Source organism: Lycorma delicatula, chromosome 1, assembly GCF_047948215.1.
Source record: "Lycorma delicatula isolate Av1 chromosome 1, ASM4794821v1, whole genome shotgun sequence".
Taxonomy (NCBI): Eukaryota; Metazoa; Arthropoda; class Insecta; order Hemiptera; family Fulgoridae; genus Lycorma; species Lycorma delicatula.
In genome coordinates, this window is record NC_134455.1 from 267,649,252 (window position 1) to 267,672,737 (window position 23,486).

General features: G+C 28.9%; 1 protein-coding gene across 2 annotated transcripts in view; it reads right to left on the reverse strand.

The window, feature by feature from the left end:
* LOC142331198 (Y+L amino acid transporter 2) overlaps window positions 1-23,486 on the reverse strand; it is a 256,055-nt gene that overhangs the window by 160,654 nt on the left and 71,915 nt on the right. For both annotated transcript variants that reach the window (XM_075376944.1, XM_075376937.1), the window contains exon 3: window positions 15,897-16,143. In XM_075376944.1, the coding sequence (XP_075233059.1) occupies window positions 15,897-16,143 (247 nt within the window). The remainder of the gene's footprint in view (window positions 1-15,896; window positions 16,144-23,486) is intronic.

Here is a 23,486-nt window from a genome sequence, read left to right on the forward strand (position 1 = left end):
TGAACAAAGAAAAATTATTTTTATAGCTATCTGTAACAAATCTTTTTTAAATTACTTTTACATAAAGAAAGGTAGGTAAACCGAAAGGCGTTGTACTAGAACTAGTATATGTATCAATGAAATTTATTATTTAAAAATCGGTGAAAGTAGATGTAAATAGTATTATTGTATTATTGTATTATTGTATAATATTAGTACGATTGTGAAATCCACTAATATAATAATGTAATACATTTGTCAGTTTAATGAAATAACTTTTTAATTTATCTGTTGTATTGTTTTTTTAAAAATAAATGTATGAAAAAATGTAACAAATCTGTACTATAGGCTACTGTAGTTATAAAACGATTGCGTCCTTATATAAAATAAAGATATACTGAAAAGGATAGAGTACTACAAACTCATGTATTGCTGTAGGTAAATGCATTTCATATTATAGCACATATTGTGTAGTACTGCTGAACTCAGATATGACAGAGTTAACAAAAATGAGGTAAAAGTAAATCTTTTAAGAATAACAATTAAAAATTAAGCGTTGTTTTATGCTAATTGGATGAAATTAAGGTCGTTCTTTAATATGGCAGGTGTGGATAAATGAAAAGTCATTCGCTATCATGATGCAACTGTCTGTAATGTGGAAAATACACTAAAAAAGCTAGATGCCCATGGCATCTAGCTTTTTTAATTAATCATTGTAATCATTTTAATTTAATTGTAGTGCCTAAAGGTTAGTTTCAAACTTATTCAAACGGTACTGTTGAATTCAAAGCGATTGGAGCGACAAATGAATTCGAATAATTGATATCTGTTTAACAGTATTCATAAACGAGAAATAACATAGCAAGCCTGTAGTCCACAAAAGTACATTAAACTTTTACGGAAAAAAATAATAAAACGTTTGGAACTTTTATAAAAAAAAACTGGTAAATACCAACGAAAACAAAATCAGAAAATATTAAAATGAAAACGAAGGTGCGGGACATTTTCTTTTTTTTTTTGAGTCATCATCAGTTAGTGACTGTTGGAGTGACAATATACTCCATTCCCTTCTGCCCTAAACCTTTAACCTTATCACATTTAACAGAAACCTACATCTTTAGCTGTTTCAGTATTTCAATCTTGATCTTCCTCTACAGTCTTTAGTTTTGGCTTTGTATCCATCCCCGTACTATCAAATTAACTAAACCTATTCTATTTTTACACGCCCATCAACCTAGTTTGTCTGCAATATTCTGCAAATCTTTCTCTCTCTAATTTCTCTTAAAACTTCTTTTTTTCGAATTGATCGATCCACGTAATTTTCAACATCCTCCTTTAATACCATGTTTTAAGGACTTTTGTTATTTACTCTTTTGTTTTTTTATTGTCCATATTTCAATACCACAAAGCGCTACACTCCAAAATAACTTTAGAAATTTCTTTCTAATTTTAAGATCCATAGTTTTTACTAGCAGAATTATTTTTCAACGAAAACGTTTCGTTGAATCTGCTTTCACTGGTGCAAATCTCTTTTTACATTTGCATTCCTGCTGATATAAAACGTTTATTCCTTCATCATCTATTCTTATAATTGCAACTTGATTCTTGTACAAGTTATAATTATTTTTTTCCCCAACCCAAATTTTAGGAAAATTTAAAAATTTTATCCCATTCTGTATTAAAATTACTGAATATTTTCTTATTTCAAATACATGAAACGAAGTAACAATCTGAAAAAAATAAATTGCCTGTTTATGACACAATTTCTGTTCCTTTTTTAATATAAATTTTGGTATATAAATCCTGCAATATCAAATATCATTGTTTAAAATGATGCCGTTATCATTATTTTTTTAGTGTGGAACTGAGAAATTCCAAAGCAACAAAATAAAGCCTTGAAAACTTATCCTAGCTAATCGCAAAATTTACCTTATTTTAAATAATATGAATTTTTTACTAAGTTTGATGTGAACAATAAATTCCTTTCCAGGGAACATGTCCACTTTTCGTATGAGTAACTCAGTGTTATTAACAAGCTTAAATAATCACACACAGATTATTATTCACACACAAACATCATTCACAGTACCATAATTTTAGTCTCACACTCATGATTATCCATAATTTTGTTTTTCAAGTTAGGTTACCGGTAAAAACTACCAATCATCACTACCAATTACTTATTGCTAATTATTTACTTTTTGTGCAAAGTAAATATATCATTTGCAATATATATATATAAAATTAAAAATGCCAACATTAAATTCTTTTTATATTAACTCTTTTTCTTGAGCTAAGTATGAAATTACAATTAGCTATTCAATTAATAATTTATGTATATAATGAAGCTCGGTTTTAAAGAAAATAACATAAAGCATATTTTTTTAAATTGTTTAAAAAAAGCCTTTAATTGCATAAAAAAAGCCTTTTAAAGGAGGACTACTTTGTATTCATAAAAATAGTTGACCGTCTTACACTTGACATACCTATTTATTTGGTTTAATTTTATATTTTTGTCAAAAGATATATTTGAAACATATAAAAATAATTTCAAGATATTATTCAGTACTGAGGCTTCATCTTTGATTCCACAAATACCAAAGACAAATAAAATATTTTACAGCAAACGGAGACAAAAATGCCCATTCAGTAAAATCTAAACCCACAATTTTACTTAGAAAACTGAACGGTTATGTTCCATTCCACGGATTTAATTTAAATTATGTTCGCTAAATACTTAACAAATTATGACGTAAAAGTGGTAAAAACACTAGCCATTACATATGCGTTTCACTCACTCACTGCAAAGTAGTAGTAATATTTACCAATAAATTATTAGGTTTCTGTCACTTGAAAGATCGGTAAATAACTTTTAGACACGCATCCAAACGATCATTTTTTTAGACAACAAAATAGTCATTTAAACATTTGGTTATTTTTAGTAAAATGAATAAGTTAAAATTGGTGTCATTTTATGTATATGTAAAATTTGTATAAGTTGTTTTCTTTTTTCTTGTCGTATCCAAATAAGGTGTGATTTTTTCAGGGCTATTACTTCAATACAAAAGAATGTCCGCTTCTTTGTTATGAAACAAGATAAAAAAACGACACGATTTTGATAAAACATGTACAGATTTCTTGTTCTTGTTTTTATCAGTTGAGTGAACTGCGAATGAATTTTTTGAGAGATCGAAGCAACTATAGGTAAACTACAATATGCAATCAAAATTAATCAATTACATGTTATTCTAGTTATTTAAATAACATGCTAGGTAAGTACCACAGTTCACCTAGAAAATTTAAAATCAGTGTAATTTTTTTCACAACAGAAAAAATACATAATTTTTTTTTTTTTAACAAAAAAGAGATGATTCTTAGTTAGTCATATTTTATGCTCTCCCTCCAGTTTTTTAATTCCCCAATTACCAATTTATTTTTCTTAGAATTTTTGAATACTCCAATTTTCGGACCCAGTTAAAAACTTTGAATTAATTTCATCAATGAAAACATTTAATCGAATTTAATTTGTAAGTTTATTTAGAACTAATCTGGACTTTGGACAAGGATCGTTGTTTACCCTGACAGAATATAGAGAAAATCCTAGTTTATAGGTTATTGTAATACAATACAAATCTACGAGCTAAGAAAAGTCCAGCGTCTCTTGCTGAAAAAGAGGATGTGGAGTGTACGTATTATACCGGTATTTGAAACGGAACGGTTTTGTGAACGTTACTGTCCATGAAATGTCCTTTAAAAAAAAATTAAATCAAATTTGTAAAATATGAATGCTAGTTATTGATAACTTCATTCTTCAAGTAGATTTAAGCTAATAATAATAATAATAATAGGTTAATACCTTTTTTTTACCTCAAGGTTAACGGGAAGTAAAATATTTAATATTTTCCCAGTATACTTTTCTACACTTACAATCACAATACAAAAGTAACCTCGAATAACTTTCATTTCTATGCGTTTAGTCTATTAGACGTTAAAATAATTTTTCTATTATGTTACGTGAAGTAATTATAACTATTATATTTAATGGCCGTAATGCAATTATAATTACTTTAACGCAATCAATTGATTTTAAATTTTCGTAATTTATTATCAAGTTTTTGCCAATAGAATATGCCACTTAAATTCAGAAAAAGTAATGTCCATGAAATAACGATCATTACAATAAATATCGTATCAAATTGGTCCTCTTGTTTATACACAAAGTAATAAGGCTTAAGTCGGTATTATACGAATGTATCGCGTCTTCAGTGTTGTTTGACTGTATTATATCTTTTTTTCTTTTTTTTTGTTTAACCTCCGGGACCACCGTTAGGTATTGCTTCAGACGATGAAATGAACGATTTGTAGCGTGTGTAAAAATGCCATACCTGACCGGGATTCGAACCCGGGACCTCCGGATAAAAAGCCGAGACGCTACCACTCACGCCACGGAGGCCGGCTACTATAGTATATCTGGAATACCTACACTGTACATAATACTATTATTCATCTGTAATTTGGATTCATAAAATAAAAACTGTATACCTTTCTAACATAGATTAAAATAACTTAGCAATAGTAATAATAAAACAATTAAATCGTCCATACTGAAATGTTTCAGTGAGTGAGGAGGGATAGTCTCTAAGCTGTAGTAAAATAAATCAAATTCTTCACAATAACAAATATGAACAACTACATATTAAAAAATATGATGTGGACAGTACATGACTTCCTTGTACGCCTATTAAATTGCATATACACATTTTTTTCTGCACTTCATTTAAACTTATTTCATTTGAAAGAGAGTTAGATCCTCTAATTCTTTAATAAAGTGGACAGTTACACTATTTTTTAAATATTAGTTTTTATTAACATCAAATATTTATACAATTATTAATTCAACAATCTTACCTGAAATATTAGGATAAACTTAAAATCCATTTATTACTCTTTAAGTAATTTAAGTCCTATATCTGTCTAATACTATATTTTTTTTCAAATTATTATGATGTAACCATCAACAAAATCGAAACAGGAGCAGGTTACTAAATTTTATAGCAATATTTATTATCAAATGCAAATATTAAAAAAAAATTAATATATATTTATTCAAGAGAAATGGAGAACCGAGTAAGTGATACCTATTCACGCATATCATATTTCATCATCATTATATATATATATATATATAAGATTAACCTCTAAATTTTTTTTATCGTGAAAGTCGACTTAAATAAACAATATTTCGTTGCTTTTTAACAAAGTTTTATTTTTATTAATACTAGATTATATTTACGCATCTACACTATTTATGCAAATTCCTACCTGTAAACAAAGAAACGACATTTAAAGTTTTTTCTTTAATGTGTCAATTCCTTTTTAACAATCATTGTAAAATTAGTTTTTTTTTCACTGTATGCAACACACGATTACATTCAATCCACACCTGGCTTCTCCAACCTTAGCCCCCTCTACCGTGTAAGCTGGTCACTACTCTAGCTACGCACAGCGCGGCAAATTCAGTATTAAAGAAATTTTGTTTCTTTACATATATATTTCATTAAATTCAATGAAAATAAAATGATGTTTTTTTTTAAATAAATATACAATTTTTAGAAGATTTTGCTAAGAAAATCCAAAAATAATCCGATTCTAAGCTATAATTTTCAATTAATATTAAATAATCAGATATAATATACATGGTTATTACCAAAATAACATTCAATTATTGTAAATGTCGATTGCCCAGTCGATTTCAATCAAAAAGGAAGGTGCACAATCAGATGTTACAACAATCCTAAATACAAAATTTTAATATTCTATGGCTAATCGTTTTTTTGAGAATGTGTAAAAGGTAAAACAAAATAGACTTTGGAAATAAAATTATTCTAATACACTAAGACCATGCTTAATGTTTAAAAAATTGACTTTCGTAAGCAAATTATTTCTAATTCTGATAGAAAATAACTATAGTGACCATATTACTGTAGCTAACAAGGGGAAGGCACGGAATTCGGGACACCAATTTGAGCTATATTGCGTGTGTGAATAGTACACTACGTGTCTTCATCACAAAATATTAACATGCAATATTCAATTATACTCAAAAAAAATGGCTCTAAAAATTTCCTTAACATTTTATATTAATTAGTTTATGTAATAATTTTGTTTCACGTCGCTCAAGTAGATATGTGGTTAAGTGAGAATGTGTCGGATCCGTAACCATCCACACATCGGTCCGAATCCGACTTCAAGCACATATATTATTTTTTAACTTTTTTTTTAATTTAAATATATTGATTTATTAATAATTATCAACCTCTGATTGTAAAAATGTTTAAATGAAAATTAAAAGTACATAAAATTTCATTTCATTAATAACTTCTGATTTTTTTTCATATCGTTTTTTTATTGTTATTATTGAATTATTATTTATTGTTAATTTTTTTTTTTAATTAATCAATATATTTAAATTTAAAAAAATATATATATGTATATGAAGTCGAATTCGAACCTATATGCTTTCCCCTTGTATGATCTAAATATTTCATTAATTACAGTTTAATTTACCTATAACTCTGGAACCAATAGAAATAAGTACCACTTATGATATATCGTTGAAAAGCTCTTGATGAGGGCTTATTACTACAGTTAAGAAAATGTCCAAAATCCTGATGTTTCAAAATTGAAACCCCGTTTTATTTAGAGGTCTGACTGTGTACATATTTTTGGCTCAGTCGATTGCAATGAAAAGGGAAGGTGCACAATCAGTTGCTATAACAGACCTGAATACAAAATTTCAACATTCTACAGCTAATCGTTTTTGAGTTAAGCGAAATTCATACGTACATACGTACGTACAGACGTCACGCCAAAACTAGTCAAAATGGATTCAGGGATGGTAAAAATGGATGTTTCCGTTGAAATCTGAAAACCGAACTTTTTCGCGATTACAATACTTCCTTTACTTCGTACAAGGAAGTAAAAATTTCTAAGTTGTAAAATGTATGTACATAATAGTTTCAATATAAATAATTTTCTCAATAATAAATTTAGTGATTTAAGTTTTAAAATAAAAAAAAATTATACCAATTTAAAAAAAATAAGGACAGTTTTATTTTTTTCATTTGCTGAAATAATCCTGTTTACTGCTAGGGATGGCACTCCTAGATAAAATATTGACAAACAACTATTTAAAAATTAGAAATTTAAAACAAAAACACATCCTAAAGTAAACGTTACATTTACTCTACTACTGTATTCTTAATTTAAAAGGAAATATGAGCGCAAGTTAACAGCTGAAACTAGAAAGATTAGCACAATAAACAGTGCCAAGGTCTTACTAAACGTAAGATTACTGATAGCAAAGTTGTGAAGTTATTATAAATATACAGTTTTATCTTATTCTCATCATTTGTAAGTTACGTTAGATGAATTACAACAATGTTTATATGTATATATATATATATATATATATATACATTTGTGAATATGTATATTAAAATGACAAAAGTCATTAACTCAAAAATATTTTTCCACCTTCCACCTAAAACGCTTAAAAGAAAGCATTTTTTTTTCACCTAAAAGCTGAAATTTTTGCATAATTATACCAGCTTTATTCTTAGGAGTAGTTTATTTGTTTGTCAGAACAACAGACTTACACCTACTTACAGTTACCGGTGGTTGATAATGAATTCTGTAGCGTATAAAAAATGTCATGCCTGACCGGGCGGGATTCGAACCCGGGACTTCCGGGTGAAAGCCGAGATGCTACCATTCCGCCACAGAGATCGGCGGATGACCAATAACTGAGGTTTACTGATAATTCATAATGCATTGTATTGAAGGAAAGAATATTATAAATAAAATAGAGTGCAAACCGATTTTCAAAACCAGCATATTGCCCACTTGAGATGAAGCATTGAAACTTACTCAAATAATTCTTACTATTTACTAAATTTAGAAACTTCCTTTTAAACCTTCTCTAAGAGAGTAAAATGGAATTAAAGTTGTATTTCCTAATCCACATATATTTTCTTTATCCCTTTTGGTGGATTTTTAAAAATTCAGTACAGATAACTTCAACGTTTTATGAAATACATCACAGATTTTCCCACTGAATCACTTATAAAAGAGTGAATCATGAAAAAATGGATTGTCTAGTACTCTTAAATGTATTATTCACTTGTGTTTGTAGATTTAGCTCTGAAAATAACTGCAGCATCACCCAAAAAAGGTATTTGAGCTTCCCTTTTAAAAACTCCGAAAAGGGCTGTTGGTTAATATAAAAGAACCAGAACATTATTACATTAACTAATAAATTTCAATAAGTATATAAATTCCAAATTAAGATAGTGCTTAAAACTTTTACAAGCTCTTGAATGTTTTGAAATATATTCATTTTAAACAGAAATATAAAGAGATAAAATTGAAGATACCTTTAGTTTCTTCTTTTGCCTAAATCTATTTTTACAGTTCGTACACGATTCATATAAACAACTTCTTTTAACGAAATTTAACGAATAAGCTTATTTAACTACACAACAATTTACATAGAATCCAGCAAGTCTGTTATTTCTTCTGTTTACTCCTCTAGAAGATAATTAGATTTTTGCTATTTGTTGCTCAGGATAGACTTTACGAAGGAAAAACATACAGACCCTAAAATTAAATCAGCACAACTTTAGTAAAATCTTTTTTTTAGTTTACATTCTAAGACTATATTTAAGTATAATACTTAAACGAATAAAATTAAAGCAGATATAATATCAATAAAAACGTTAAGTAATATACTACAACATTTTTCTGGAACGGAAATTCCTTCCTCCATTTTGTAGAATAAGTCTTCAGTGATTTTCCCGCAGCAGATTAATTTTGGTGTAATATTTCAGAAAGAACAAGAAATAACATTTGAAACAATGTGAAGAAACATGTTTTGGGAATTTTACCTATGTTTCCGTCTGTATAATAAATAAGATCTTATACCTAGAGTCACCGAATTTTTCAATTAGTTGAAAAAGTACAGAATCTACTCTTTTTGTTTTTTTTTTTTAATTTTGATTACGGAAAGTACATATTAAGTATATCATTAGTAAATAAATGCATTCAAAGAGTAATAATTTTCTTTCCTTTTTTATAACTAGAAAATTAGGTATTCATGATAAAATAGATTCTACGATAAATAAACTAATCAAAATCGAGAATTAAAATTAATAATCTAAGGCTTACAATACTTGAATTTCAATTGTTATGCTTTAAACGCAAAAGCTTTCAAAGTTAATATTTTAATCTTTCATATTTCAGTCAATTTTTAGTTTGTTCCGATCAAAAGTAAATGAAACTAAAAAAAAATTGTAATATATTTTTCGTATATGACACTGATGGTGTATTACACTTCATGTAAATGCGAGTTGGAATATGTAAAAAATTTATTTTTATCCCCAATAGCTGCACATTTTCATTTTACCTATACTTTCATCGTAAAGCCATATAAAAATATTAAAGGTAATTATATAAGCATTTGACTTCATATTGTGTGCGAAGAAATTTTCTGAAGAACTTACTTTTTTTTAATTAAAACTGAAAAAGCATTGCCCAATCAAAACAGGTACCAGAACTTCGTAAAAACATTTAAAAGGATTCTCAGTTAATTTTTATTGAATCGAAATGAAAACTACCAGATTAAAGATATTTTTTTTTACTCTTTATGTAGAGATTAAATATTTTACATTTTAAAATATTTTTGTATCTAATTTCATCCACATTCTTTATACCTCATATATGTAAACATGAATTTTAGATCCGCTGGACCCGTATGAATAATTCGTTTAAAACGGTTGAAAATGTTTAATTCGTTATTAAACTGATAGTTAAGAAAATACTTTTAAAATATTATTTTCAAACCACTTCACTTTTTAGAAAAAACTTAGGCCGGGTTGACTCATCGATTCCTGAAACAGTTTATATTTAAAGTGACTTGCTGGTAAAACCTAGTCAGTATCGCTCTTTTTCTTGTTATTTCATCATCATCATCGCTTTATTGCGAATTTCAACTACTCTCACACCTACAGTAAGACGAGAGATAATTATCCGTCTTTAAGGGTAAAATGTAATAGATATTCTGAATTCTATTTTGATTTTTCATTTACAAAAATCTGGTTATTGATCAAAGGTTTAACAGGAAATAATATTCTTTCTCGCTGTTGGTAGGTAAGCTTAGAAAGTGATAAGTTTTCTCAACAAATCTCATTTAAATATAGTAAAGAATAACGTTTTAATAATATTTTGATATTTGTTACTAACTAAACGTGTATTTTACCAAAACTATAATGTAGAAAAAAATTAAGCTTATCAAATTAGTTAATATATATATTTTTTTAATGATTTACGTTTTTTAAATGGAAACTCCAAACTACTGTAAACGGAAAAAAATTATGATTTAATCAATAGAAGATGCGTTTAGAAAAAAATTAGTGAAAGTTCTTCGAGATTGAACAAAATAATATCTGAAATAAATTTTGAGAAGACAATTTTAGAAATTACAAACAGAATTCTAGAAACACTGGTAACCATAGTATAGTATTCAAGTCCATATAAAAGCAACTAACTGCCTTTACAAGGACTCGAATTTTACAACTCTCCACTTCAAAAATCAGCTGATTTTGCGATGACGAATTTAACCATTAGACAAACCCGGAGGGTTATTTTTTACAGAAACGTATAATGTATAGAAAATGTAAAATTTTCAGTACAATAAATTTCACTTAGTGAATAGAGGCAGTGTAGATAATATGCTGTTTATTACCGTGATTATATTAATTTAATGATTTACATTGATTGGCTCTCTCCCTGTCTTACTGATGACTCTGAGAGATGTAAAGTGTCTAAAGTACAGGTGACAATATCAGTGCTGCTTTCTCCAAGATTAATGATGTTTGCTATACAGTCTCTCCTGGTGAATAGAATGGTGACATTATATGACTGAGAATTTTGAGGGGTTGAGTGTCTCAATACATTCAATTCAGTAAAGAAGGTAATGGAAACGACTTCACTCCTCACTTTTCCTTACAACACTTTCAAATCCAAAAAGTTTAGTAATTTTATGGGTAAATTTTGTCTTACGTTAGGTCAGTTACAAAATTATTAATGGTAAATAAAAAAATATATATATCCATATGCACATAAATACATGAGATATAATGGTACTAGATTATATATTATGCTTGTATTAATCTGTATGCTCTATGACCTTAATAAATTATTTTTATATGAGTACCCTAAATATTAGATGGAAAATTGGACTGTGTTAAAAAAGATAAATTTAATCTAATTAAAATTAGAGTATTAACGGTAAAAATGGATATATTAATTATTATAATAGCTCCTGATTTCCAAATTACAGAACCTTAATCACTACAAAGTATAAATCAATAAAGTAACATAAAACGACAACAAAAAAAACAACATCCGAATTCAAATTAAAATATATTTATATACATGCGAACTAATAAATATTATTATCAGTTAACATGTGATTTGATTATTAGTTTGTTTATTTTCATAAATTATACGAAAATAAATAAAAGCCTACTTTATAGGTAGTAGTGTGTATATATATTATCATAATACAGCGTGTTATAAATATATTTTTAAATTCTGATATTGTATACATACATACAATATGTATGTATGTATATATCTGTGCATACGCTGCCTTTTTACATATATTCCCTCTTTCCTAATTTTCTTTTGTGTGTATGTAAATAAAGATTGAAAAACCCAATGCTGTAATATCTCTGTATACCCCCACTCAATCGCTCTCTCTCGCTCTCACACTCTCTCTCTCTCTCTCTCTCTCTCTCTCTCTCTTTCTCAATAAAGTAATACTGACATATTTCGTAAAATACTAAATTTATATGGAATATTGCGTTAATACCCTAATTCTGTATTCAATACACGAATAAAAACCAAATAAAAATGTTTACAAACTGGGATAATACAGTACTGTATAATTTAGTTTTTGTGACTATTGTTTTGTATTCTCTTAGTAACTTTTCTAGTCACTATCTCAATAATAAAATTAAATAAATTTAGAGAAAGTAGTTTGATGTGATTAATCTCACCTTCAAAAAATGAATAAATAAAAATAGTGTTCTATTCTTACTGTAATAACTTGATGTTAAATCAAACCATTCTCAAGGACATTAGAGAAATAAATGAATTTTACTTTATCATCAACAGAAATTTGATTATAAAAATTGACATCTTAATATAAACTTATGTATAGACAAATTCGATAAAAATATTGCAGATTTAAACAAAAGGGATAACATTTCAAACTGGCTAAAAAAATTCTAACCTTTCAGTTATCGATTTCAAGAAATATATTCTTTTTTTTGCAAAGCACAGCCATCTACTTTCGTTTCTAAATATTGTTTTCTTAAAGTTCCTTTAGTTTTGTTTAAAAATGTTTGTGTCTGTGCTTTTTCGTTTAACTGATCGATATTTTAATATTTTAAGTAATTTTCTCCATAAAATATTATTACCTCAGCCGTACAGATAAGCTTAACCCGAGGTATTTTTTTTTTTTTTTTTTAATTCGTATGACCAATTTTAATAACCAGTTTTTTTTAACTATTTAATAATATTTAAAAATTGGCCTTTATTTTAAATAATATTAAAATATTTGAAAAAAAAACATAAAACGAAAGGTTACTTTCGAAAATGATTAAATACATTCTACACTTTAACTACAATACTGCACGTGGAATTATTTATGACGTGGAAAATCTATAAGTGTAAATATAAAATATATATCGCATTATTTACTTTAACACTATTACAATGTTCTTATAATTCCAGCTACACCAATGTTCTTTTAACCTATTTGATTCATAATTTTTATGGCCAACCCTGGATTTCCTTATCGTGGATATTGAGTTGTACTTAAAGATTACCAAATTGTTTAATAACATATATTCCTTTCAGAATATTAAATAATTGAAGCTCTACACACACACATTCGCGCGCGGGCACATACACACACATATTATGTTAAGTCTGTTATCTACTCAGGCATTACTTCTGAATGACTAGTTTTTTAAATTGCTGGTTGATTTAGTATTACTCCTGATTCAAATTCAGGTAATGCAGCATTTTAAAAATATGTGAAGGCACTCCCCTTCTAAGTAAAAAATAGATTTATCTCATTATATATTTAAAATTTATTTTATTTAAAAACGATCGACATCGTTTTTAATTTGTATAAAATTTCCAGAACTTTTCTCTAAATCAGTTTTCATGTTATTAATAATCTTCCTTCAGCAGAGAATACTACAGACCCATAGTAATGTAGATAAGACAGTAATTATGTCAGCGATTATACAAAAAAAAAAACACAATTAAAATAATGATTATGAAGGAGATAACAAATTTAGTTTTACGTAAACGAAGGAGGGAAAAATATTTTTTTCTATTTAAGTGAGTTAAGATTTGGAGGGTGTCAAGGGGTCTCTAACCTTTTTGACATCATTAAGATTTTAATACGTGCTTGAAAAATTATACAATTTGAAAATAAAATTTGAATATAAAAAAATTTCTATTTGTTTTTTTAAAGTAGAAGCCTAAGAAACCTTAAATGGAATATCTTGTTGGGCAGTATTCAAACTCTCATATCATAAAGATTTTACTTGCTCCACTAAAAACGACTTTGAAAAGGTGTCGAAAAATTTAAATACCAAATATTTCAATTTTTAATTAAAAGGGTTAGATTTCCATAATTGATAAGGCGGGGATAAGGGGTTAAACCTTTGGATGAATAGTGGTTTCTTAAGGTAGAACACAATCTACAAAGAATAGTACGATCACCATACTTAATTGATGTTAACTGAAGGACTACGGAGATAGAGGCCCTTTAAGTATGGCTGAAAATCTTGAACAGCATTTCAGTTTAATTTTTCCTGCAGTTATCATTCTTTTTTAAAAAAATGAAGGTCTGACTAGCATAATAACTCAATTTTTTAACTATGGGAGTCTGAGGAGTAAAAAATTCTGTGTGGTTAATTATGCCTGAATTTCCTTGCATACCATTACGTACGTACTATTTTCTGAAGGTAGAACTCATTTAAATAAAACCTCTCGAATATCGCATATTATAATTTTTATTTAAGGAGGTGGGCTAGGATCGTCTTCAAGGACCAAGGACCCCTTCAAGGAGTTAGTAAATCTGAACGACTTAAAGACAACTTCCTTTGTATTTTTTTTTTATAAAACAAATTTTCAAAAAAAAAAATTAATTGGAATGTCGAGATTTTAAAATTTGATATAATTCAGGAAACTCAGTGACTAAACACTGAGGGAAAGTGTATAAAACCTATTAGATACGACAATGTATTTATTTTTTTAAGTAGAATACAGATTTCAATAACTTCATTTTAAATGTATAGTACTTGGGATGACTAATGTTGAGAGACTCTTTGAAAACATACTGTTTTTTCAGTTAGTAAAAAAAAGAACTGTTCAGTATTTAGAAAAATGTAAACCGTTTAAATATCCGCAATATTTAAATGTTTGTCAATTGAGGGATTTAGGAGTATAAAAATTCACGTGGTAAAGGGCCTATTCCCTCTTGAACACCAATCAAGGCACTAAAATACATATAAATATTATGGAAATTGGACAACAATTCTGAAATTGCAGCACCGTAAACAAAATGCATTCATGTGACCTCCATCAAACACGTTTTTCTAGTTTTGCAGCCGGGTAAATATCCTCCCTTGCCATGAGAAACTGTTAGTGTCTCAATTCAAATACCTACAGCTTAATGTAAGAATTAATGTTTACAGGTGTATTTCTTCAGAAAAAATCGACAAGCAATAATAAACCGGTCGAGTCCGTTTATAGGGTTTCTTCAATTTTCAAGTGAAAAATCGAATATTCTAATACTATTTTGAAATTCATTACGACTGCCTTATGAAATGGTAAAACTAATATTTGTTGCATAAGTATTTTTTAGTAGAACTTTCATATAAAATCTACAAATTTCAAAATTCTTTCGTGCGTATGTTTTGGATCTATTGGTTTTCCTTGGGAAAGTACGAGAGAACGAGTGAATAATAAACGTTTCATTATTCAAAAATATTAATTAATAAACATATGTTTCTAAAACATGAACCTAAAAATGAAAAATCTAATAATGATACACATTAATTTTTTATTCTGCAACTCTCCTTTCACTTTGTGTGTGTGTGTCTGTGTGAAACATACTACTACGTGGTTGTAGTATGAATAGTCATTTTTTACAGGTACGCTGTAATTAAAAATAATAATTTTCTGGACGCAGACCAATTTGTACTAGTAATATTTTTTCTATCTTAAAAATAGCAAGATATTTCTCTGGAAATGTAGTACAATTTTTTCAGTAGGTCGACGAATATCATTGATATCATTCCAATGTTAAGATAACAAACAAATAAAATAGTTTATCTTTTACCAGTGTCTAATGCCTATGTGTTGTCAGTTTGACGGCTTCAAATTTTAGATCTGATTTTTAAAGATTTTTAAGGAATCTGAAAAAATTACGAAATTATGAAAACCTCACAATTCATACTTAAAAAAATTAGGATGTTTGAAGTAAACATAAATTAGGATTGCACAACAATACTAATATAATAATATCTTATACCCTAACTTCTTCAAATTTGTATTCAAAAAGGTCACAGGTCGCAAATCCAGTCGTATGTAGAATTTGGTGAAATCATTTTCAGGGTATCTCAGGTAACGATACTGAATTCAATGCATAAAATCAAACAGAAATATTTATTCTATTTAAGAAATTATCGTTTGTTTAAAATTATTTAAAATTTCGACAAATAATTTTATACAATCCATTCAATTATTAGTAAATAGTAAAAGATACTTACAAATACAACACGCAGCCAATAATCTAACCGATTCGTCAGGAGGTTGACAATCTGGAAAGAACGGTTTAAGAACATAGACGCTAAAGGTTAAAGCAACAATTGCCTGGGAACACGGTCGTACGATCATGCATTCGATCCAAAGTCGTACAAACGCCATGAATGGTCCAAACGTTTCCATAATATAAGCATAATCTGCGCCCGATTTCGAAATCATACAACCCAGCTCTGCATAACAATACGCTCCAACCTGAAATGAAAAAAGAAAGATAAAAAAGTCATGTAATTATATTTCGTTTTATTGAAAATTTAATTGTGATATCTACTTAATTTATTAACAAGCGGAAATAACTTAACAATACTTGCGAAACAATTGCTTTATGATTAATGAATTTTAAAGCTATTCCAAATTTCTTTTGGGGTAAACTTTTATATTGACTATTCCTTTATATGTAGAATAACAAATAAGTATCACTCTGTGACCTCATCTGAGTCCTAAATATACCGCTCAGATTATCTTTTAATGAGAAATTCGATCAGAAGCTTTCAACTTCTGAATATTTAAAAGTAGCAATCCCCGAAAACCAGGTACTTTGTGATGTAGTCTCCTCCTTATAAATACAATAATTCGTATATTAAATACATACATAATATTCTACTTGCACAACATTACACATTCCACAACATAAAAACAAAGCATACAGTACACAACAACACATAAAAAGATATTTTTCCTTTCAGTACAATAATTTTACGATCGTTCCAGCATGTTTCGAACCACAATTGTAACCAAAAATGTGATATCGTACTAATGGGAGAATGGCTCTTAAGTAGTGAATAATTACTACCGGACCCATGTAAATCCAGTTTTACGATGCCAATCCCGGTTCCTAATTCGTAGACTTCAGATCTAATTCGCGTGCTTAGGCTAAAAGTGTTCTTACTTTTCTGGTCATGAAATCAGGACTTGAGATACAAATCAAGATTCAATGGTCAATGGCACAAATAAAACCATCAATATAAATATCAAGTGTAAATAGATCCGGATCAGATTATTCTGAAAATTGGGGAGAAGATAGAGAAAAACTAAGAGAAAAAGTCTACAGTTTTTGATTATATACTTTTTACAGAAGTGAATAGCTTGTAAAACTGCTAAATTTTGTAAAGATTTTTCAAGTCAATAGAATCTGTGAATCAGCAAACAACTAAAAGATCTGATAAAAAAACTAGGTGCACAGAATCGTCGTGTCAGTTGTAAGGTGAGCACAGTTTTCGTCCGAAAGCTTGTACATTATCAAGAAAAAAAGGCGATATTAAAAATATAAATGTAAGTGAAATTTTCTTTCCCAGCTGGACGATAGCAGTTCAAAAAAATCTGAAAACGAGAGTAGTAAAGAATTCATAAGCGCATGGAAATTAAAAAAAGAATAGAAATATGACGATGTATCAAACCATCATCTATTGATAAGAAACTCATCTTCGAGTTCAATACCAATTAACTATTAAAAAGTATAAAATTTCAGTTTGATTTTCCGGATATGAGTAGAGGAAAAGAAGATACAGCTATTTATTTTAAGGCAGTAATTGAAACTAGTAGAGTACATGGTTTTACACATACTCTTTTGTTACTACAAAAATGTTGATTCCTTTTACATTCATAATTTTTCCAACTGTATTCTGATTTTATAGAATTAGACTTCCACAATTTATTATCGAAAAATCCGTTTTATTGTTAATAATGGCTGTTGTAATTGCCATTATGTCCCTTGGGGCTAAACGTTTTACTTTTAAAGTTATATATTGTACGGATTCAGACCTACGCTTTCTCAATAGTCTTTTATATGCGTTTCTAACGTCTACACTAATACTGACATCTTATTTTGTACTTCCATTTTATTTCTGTTTCTTCGATGGTAAACAATTATAGACATGTTTTATTTTATGTAATAATTTATAACTATAACTAAGACGGTGCATCGTAAAGAAGGCGGATTGGGTTGATAATTACAAATTTTGGAACAGAAGCATAGTGAGGCCGCTGGTGATGCAGAGTTTCTCGAAACTCGTCCTGCTTACAACTCCCAGTTACCTCAAGTATATTATAACGATTTTATCTGGTAAACCTAAGCAAATATTTTTCCCTTGATTGGATGAAGATTAAAAAAAAGCGATTAGGAATAGTTGGTAAGTTTACTATGAAACGTGTATCGTAGACCAGCGTCTGAATGTCTCAGAATTTACCTTAATGATGAATCAGTTTCAACTCCAGAGATTTAGAACATGTCATATTTTCTTTTAGCTTTTATCTAAAAAATATCTCCTGAAAGCTTTTCTTTTTCAGGAAATACGTTAAATTTTTTTCCAGAACTACACTCATTTCGGTTGTGTAAAGGAAACTAAGATTTGTCTGCGATCCCAATCTACCACCTTCTTAGGATTGCTGGACAACGATGACAGCTCACGGCCGGTAACTTTAAAGCGACTAAATGTCATCGACTATATTTTAGGAAATTAATTTTTTCCATTTTCCCACATCAGCTTAGGAAATAGTTTGGCAATACAGAATTTCGGATTCAAATAATTCAATGAACTGAGCATCAGATGGAGAATTATAATTGCTCTGAGCCCTTTACTCACATTAAGAGAGATACGACAAATGATAAAATATTAGCATCTGTCATTCATGGTATTTCACTTTCCTTAAAGTATTTATTAAATTTGGACAAAAAGATTTTTTAATGCTCCGGAGTAATCAAGATTATTCATTACGTTCTATGAAAACGCCGAACGTTTGCTTCAAACTTCATTTTCTTCTTTAGAAGTTTGGGCACTCTACTGAGTTTAAAATTTCAATTAATAAAGCTGCAGGATTTTATCTTTCTTTTTTAAAATAAATGGTATCTCCAACCTGTCTTTATTTCAACGCGAACATCTGTGTTTTATCATGTAAAAGTTTTAGGTCTTTATTTTTATAAAATCAAGACACGAAGCGATTATGAGAACTGAAAATGTTACCGTTAAAATGCTGGGTATGTTGCGTTTAGTATAGTAACACAAGTTGAGTGCAAATTGGATGCATATAATCAAATTTTATTGTGATTTGGTGAGATCTCGACTAGACTACGGTTTGGTTTATGGTAAGAATGGCTTTGAGAATGTTATCCCATCAGCTTTTTACGATTATCTAAAGGTACATTTACCTTAAAAAGCGCTGTAAAATATAAAAAAGCGAAAAGTTGGCCGTTGTTTAAAACTGGCTACAGTATACCAAGTTGAATACTGCATTGACATGGAAACCGTCAGTGGAAATAGTCATAAAAACTTCCTCGCCAGCTTTCTTTGCGGTTCACACCTCATTGATGAACGGATTTCTCATAAAACCTGGTGATGCCCCAACGTACCATTTATATACGCTTTAGAGAGCTACCGAAAAAAGGTTTTTCAAATCTGTTTTTACTGTGTACATTACACGACATCGGGGAAAGATTAAAACTAGTTAACAGTATTGGAGGTACTATGAAAGATAATGGTGCTGAAGTTGATAAGCTATTTACAATACTTAAATCCATCGACTTTCTAAACTTTAATAGTTTTCTCCACTGTTGTTCATTTATTGGTGGAATCCTTTTCCACTAATTCCCTAATTCTTAGGGAATTCTTTATTCTTTTCCACTAATTCTCTATATATAAATAAAAAACAGTGATAGATTAGATAGATATAGTCATTTATTTTTGCATTTATTACACTACAGATTTTTTGGTATACATTTTGAATGATGTTTTACCTAATCTTTTTTAGCTTTTTTCTAATGTTTGAATTATATTTGCAATTTCTTATTTTTACAAAAAATTGTTTTGACTTCTTCTTTTTGTAATCTTTGAAACTTTTCTAGTAATTTAAATTTTTCCTTGTTCGCATATACTATTGTATTTCTTTATTAATGATTTTTTTTTTTGTTGAAAATAACCTACATTAATGTTCACTTTTATAAATATAAGTAATAACTTTCAAGATTACTTAATAAGCATAAGGCATATACCACGTTAATAGGTCATATATTGGAATTAAAAACTAAAGTTCATTTTTAATTTCACTAAGCATCTTAAAAGGTTTTAAGGAATGATATTGAGGTAATTTATACGTGTGCTGAGAACAGAATGTTTTGTGTTCACCTATATATTTAACTGGCTTGCTCTTCAGATATTGCAACAACATTCATAATTACTCATGCTGCTGCCTGTTGTTGACATTCAGAGATATTTCTGCACACACTCACAGCAACTAAGAATGAATACTATTTATTTTGCAGTACTACTGTGTTATCACAGCTGAAGGGCTAGCCAAATGGATTCTGACATGTTTAGAATACAAACTGCATTATTTTCTCCCTCTTTCGCATAGAAGTAATCATTCACCTTTTTTTTTCTACATTGCAAAACCCATATTTATGTAACAGAATAATGTAATGTCTAAACGAAAAAAAGAAACCACATTATTTAACAGAAATTTGACCACGAAAACAGGGGTAAGAAATATCTTTTACGTGAGACTTTTAAAATATGAAACAACTGGATTTTCAGAGAAGTTTAAACATTTTCAAAACGAATTAGATTATGTCGATCAAAGAAAAAAGGTTTTTCAGTAAAAATGGCACAGAAATTGCCGACAAAAAGTATCCTTTTCCTACCAGTAAACAAACCTGTAGAAATGTAAGTAAATAACGCCTTATATCTACGAACCGCATCTTCATTACAGATTTGATGTAAGTATTTTCGGCTATCTGACTCTAGACATTCCCAAAAATGACAATTTGTCAAAGCAATTGAAAACTTTACTTCCAAGAATAACAGGATCTCATTCTAGGGTTTCTAAGAAGAAATTTCCCGTTGCCTTTCTCACCGAGTAGAACATACTGTGGCATACCGTCACGCCAAGTCCATTGAAGTGCTCGAGTATTCATCCTACATGTAACACCTTTACTACATTCGCCATAAGGAAGATTTACTATAATGAACAATACTATTTTCAAAGAAAGAAACTGACGTGTGCCACTTTGTACCTCAGAGACTGTACAGGTCCCCAGACATAAGAAATACTGCCTCAGTTAATGTAAAGAAGCAAATTAAATCCCCCTTTCGATGGGAAACAATGCAAATTTTTATATTTGTTGGAAAAATGTACAATTTGTTGGTATTGTTTTGTTGGTCGCAAGCTATAAAAGTAAAAAAAAAAGAAAAAAACATTTTAAAATAGTATTTTACATAGGAAACAATTTAATTTTGTTTTTGTTTTCAAATTTTTTTTAAGTACAGATATGATGAATCAAAGTGAATTTATATCGGATATTGAAGAGACACTACAATTTGTGCCAAGGGTGGAAAAAATCAGCATCTTTGTTAACAGTTAAAAGACTGTGTTCAACTTTATGTATTCTGAAAAAATTCTTTTCCAAAATATTATAAATATCAAAAAATTATTTCGCGTCTCTAGATATCCGAAATACTGAAAAATCTGGACTACGCATATTATACCTTTTAGTAAACTTTATGTGTAATTTGTTTTTCTGAAAGAACTGTTCCCAACATTGCCGTGATATTTCAACCTCTACATTTAAATCAATACAGTACCAACCGATCTTTAAATTTTTAATAAAAACTGCCTATTGCAGAGATCTTTTATACTTCTTTAGGAAATTTTATTTTAACTTACTAAATGAGAAATATATTTTCAAAAAAATTTCAGCAAATCAATTTTATTTTTCAGAATGTTTTTTTTTTAAATAAGTAACATGTTTCTAAATAGCAAAAATACATTGTAAAATAATCTGCAAATTTTTATAATTTCATTTTCAGTATAATCATAAAAATATTAAAGTGACAACTCAACTGCGACTTATAGTTTCCTGCGTTTCATGTTGAGTTTTCATTCCTGAAACTTTTACGTAAATGGTGACTTTATAGGGGCGTTCCCTTTACCAACTAAAACTACAACTATTTCAACCATGTTACATCATACTATCCTATTAAATAAGAATCATGTATTTTTTTTTTTTTAGTTTGCAATGTAATTTCTTAATTCCATAAGAAACGTAAGATTATTTCGTCATTAAACGAAAATAATAAATGTTTTACATAAAACTATAGTAACTTTTGTTTTAATCACTTTTGCTTACAAAATATTATTTTCAGCAGTAAGTAAATTCCCAATTACTCATTCAAGTTAACTTTGACACAAAATAAAATCGACTAAAACTTACCAGTCATCAAATAAACAGAATAGCAACGTCAATATCACGCGGTTAATAATTATAAATACAACGATTGCTTTGTCAGAAGATTGATATGCATATAAATTGAAACGTCAATCTATTTAACAAGTTTAAAACAGAATCATTTTATTTGAAGTTCTATTACCGTGCGAAATGTTCAAATCTCTTTTATACCGGAATTACATTTATTATAAAATTCGTAAATATACTCAGATTGATGATTAAATTGATTCCGATAAGTTCATTAAAATTCTTAACCAAAATGTACCCGACGAATAGATAAAAATATTTTTCCTAAATTTTATTCCCCTACAGAGAAGGCCTCTTCTTTGTAGAGCCCGTGAGACAAAATAGAAAGGCGGTCAAACTACAAACATTCATCTCGGTACCTGATGGAAGTTAACCGGCTAGTGCCCGCTGCTGACCGAGTGAAACATTAGAATCACTAACCGAATTTGAGATCAATTACCTTCACACCTCAGCAGTCTAAAATCCGACAGCACAGCCCAGTTGCGTCGGACTGTGCTACTAAAATATCGGCATATTCCATCACTCACTGTTTACACAAGTTTGAAGGATGCGCTTTTCTTGCCGACAGCAATGTATTTTTAAAGTAGACGGATCTGACCCGGATTCAATTTTGATTTCGGGTGTTGTTAACCCTCCTGTTGTAAACCAATTAGTTGATTCACCGAGTGAGGCACATAAAATTAACCGAATACGATTGATTAGCTATAGATACCCGATTCAGTATGTACTATCCACTTTGACCCAGTGAAGTTGATATCTAGCTTTATGGTGTTGAAAGTCAGATTTAGATGACCAGGAAATTGCAGAACCCAAAGTACAGCCTTCCTATCTATTCTAAGGTGTTATGGCCACTACGTTGGTATGCTCAATCAGACGACGGTGTGATTGTTTTGGCTTTTTTTACACTAGAAGTTGAGATCCATCCTTAATGAATGTAGTCAGATTTTCCACACAGATCAACAATCTCTCGTACAGCTCAGTAGCGTCCATCCTGAATTTAGGCCTCTGTAAGTACCAGGATTCCTAATTAAAGTCCATGTTCTAATCTAAGCTACTTACCTAGTATCAGAAGTTTTAAAACCTATCTTTTAGAATAATCGTATGTAGCTGTTGTATATCAGTACGAACATATATCCAAAGTTTAGATTAAGTAAATAAGATAAAATAAGTACTACTTAAACCTATTACCAAACTTTATCAACACATTATGTTGATAATGTGTCAGTAAGTTGTCTACAGTTGTAAGGCAGTATTATAGTAATAATTTGAAGTAGTAATTCAGTGTTTATTATAA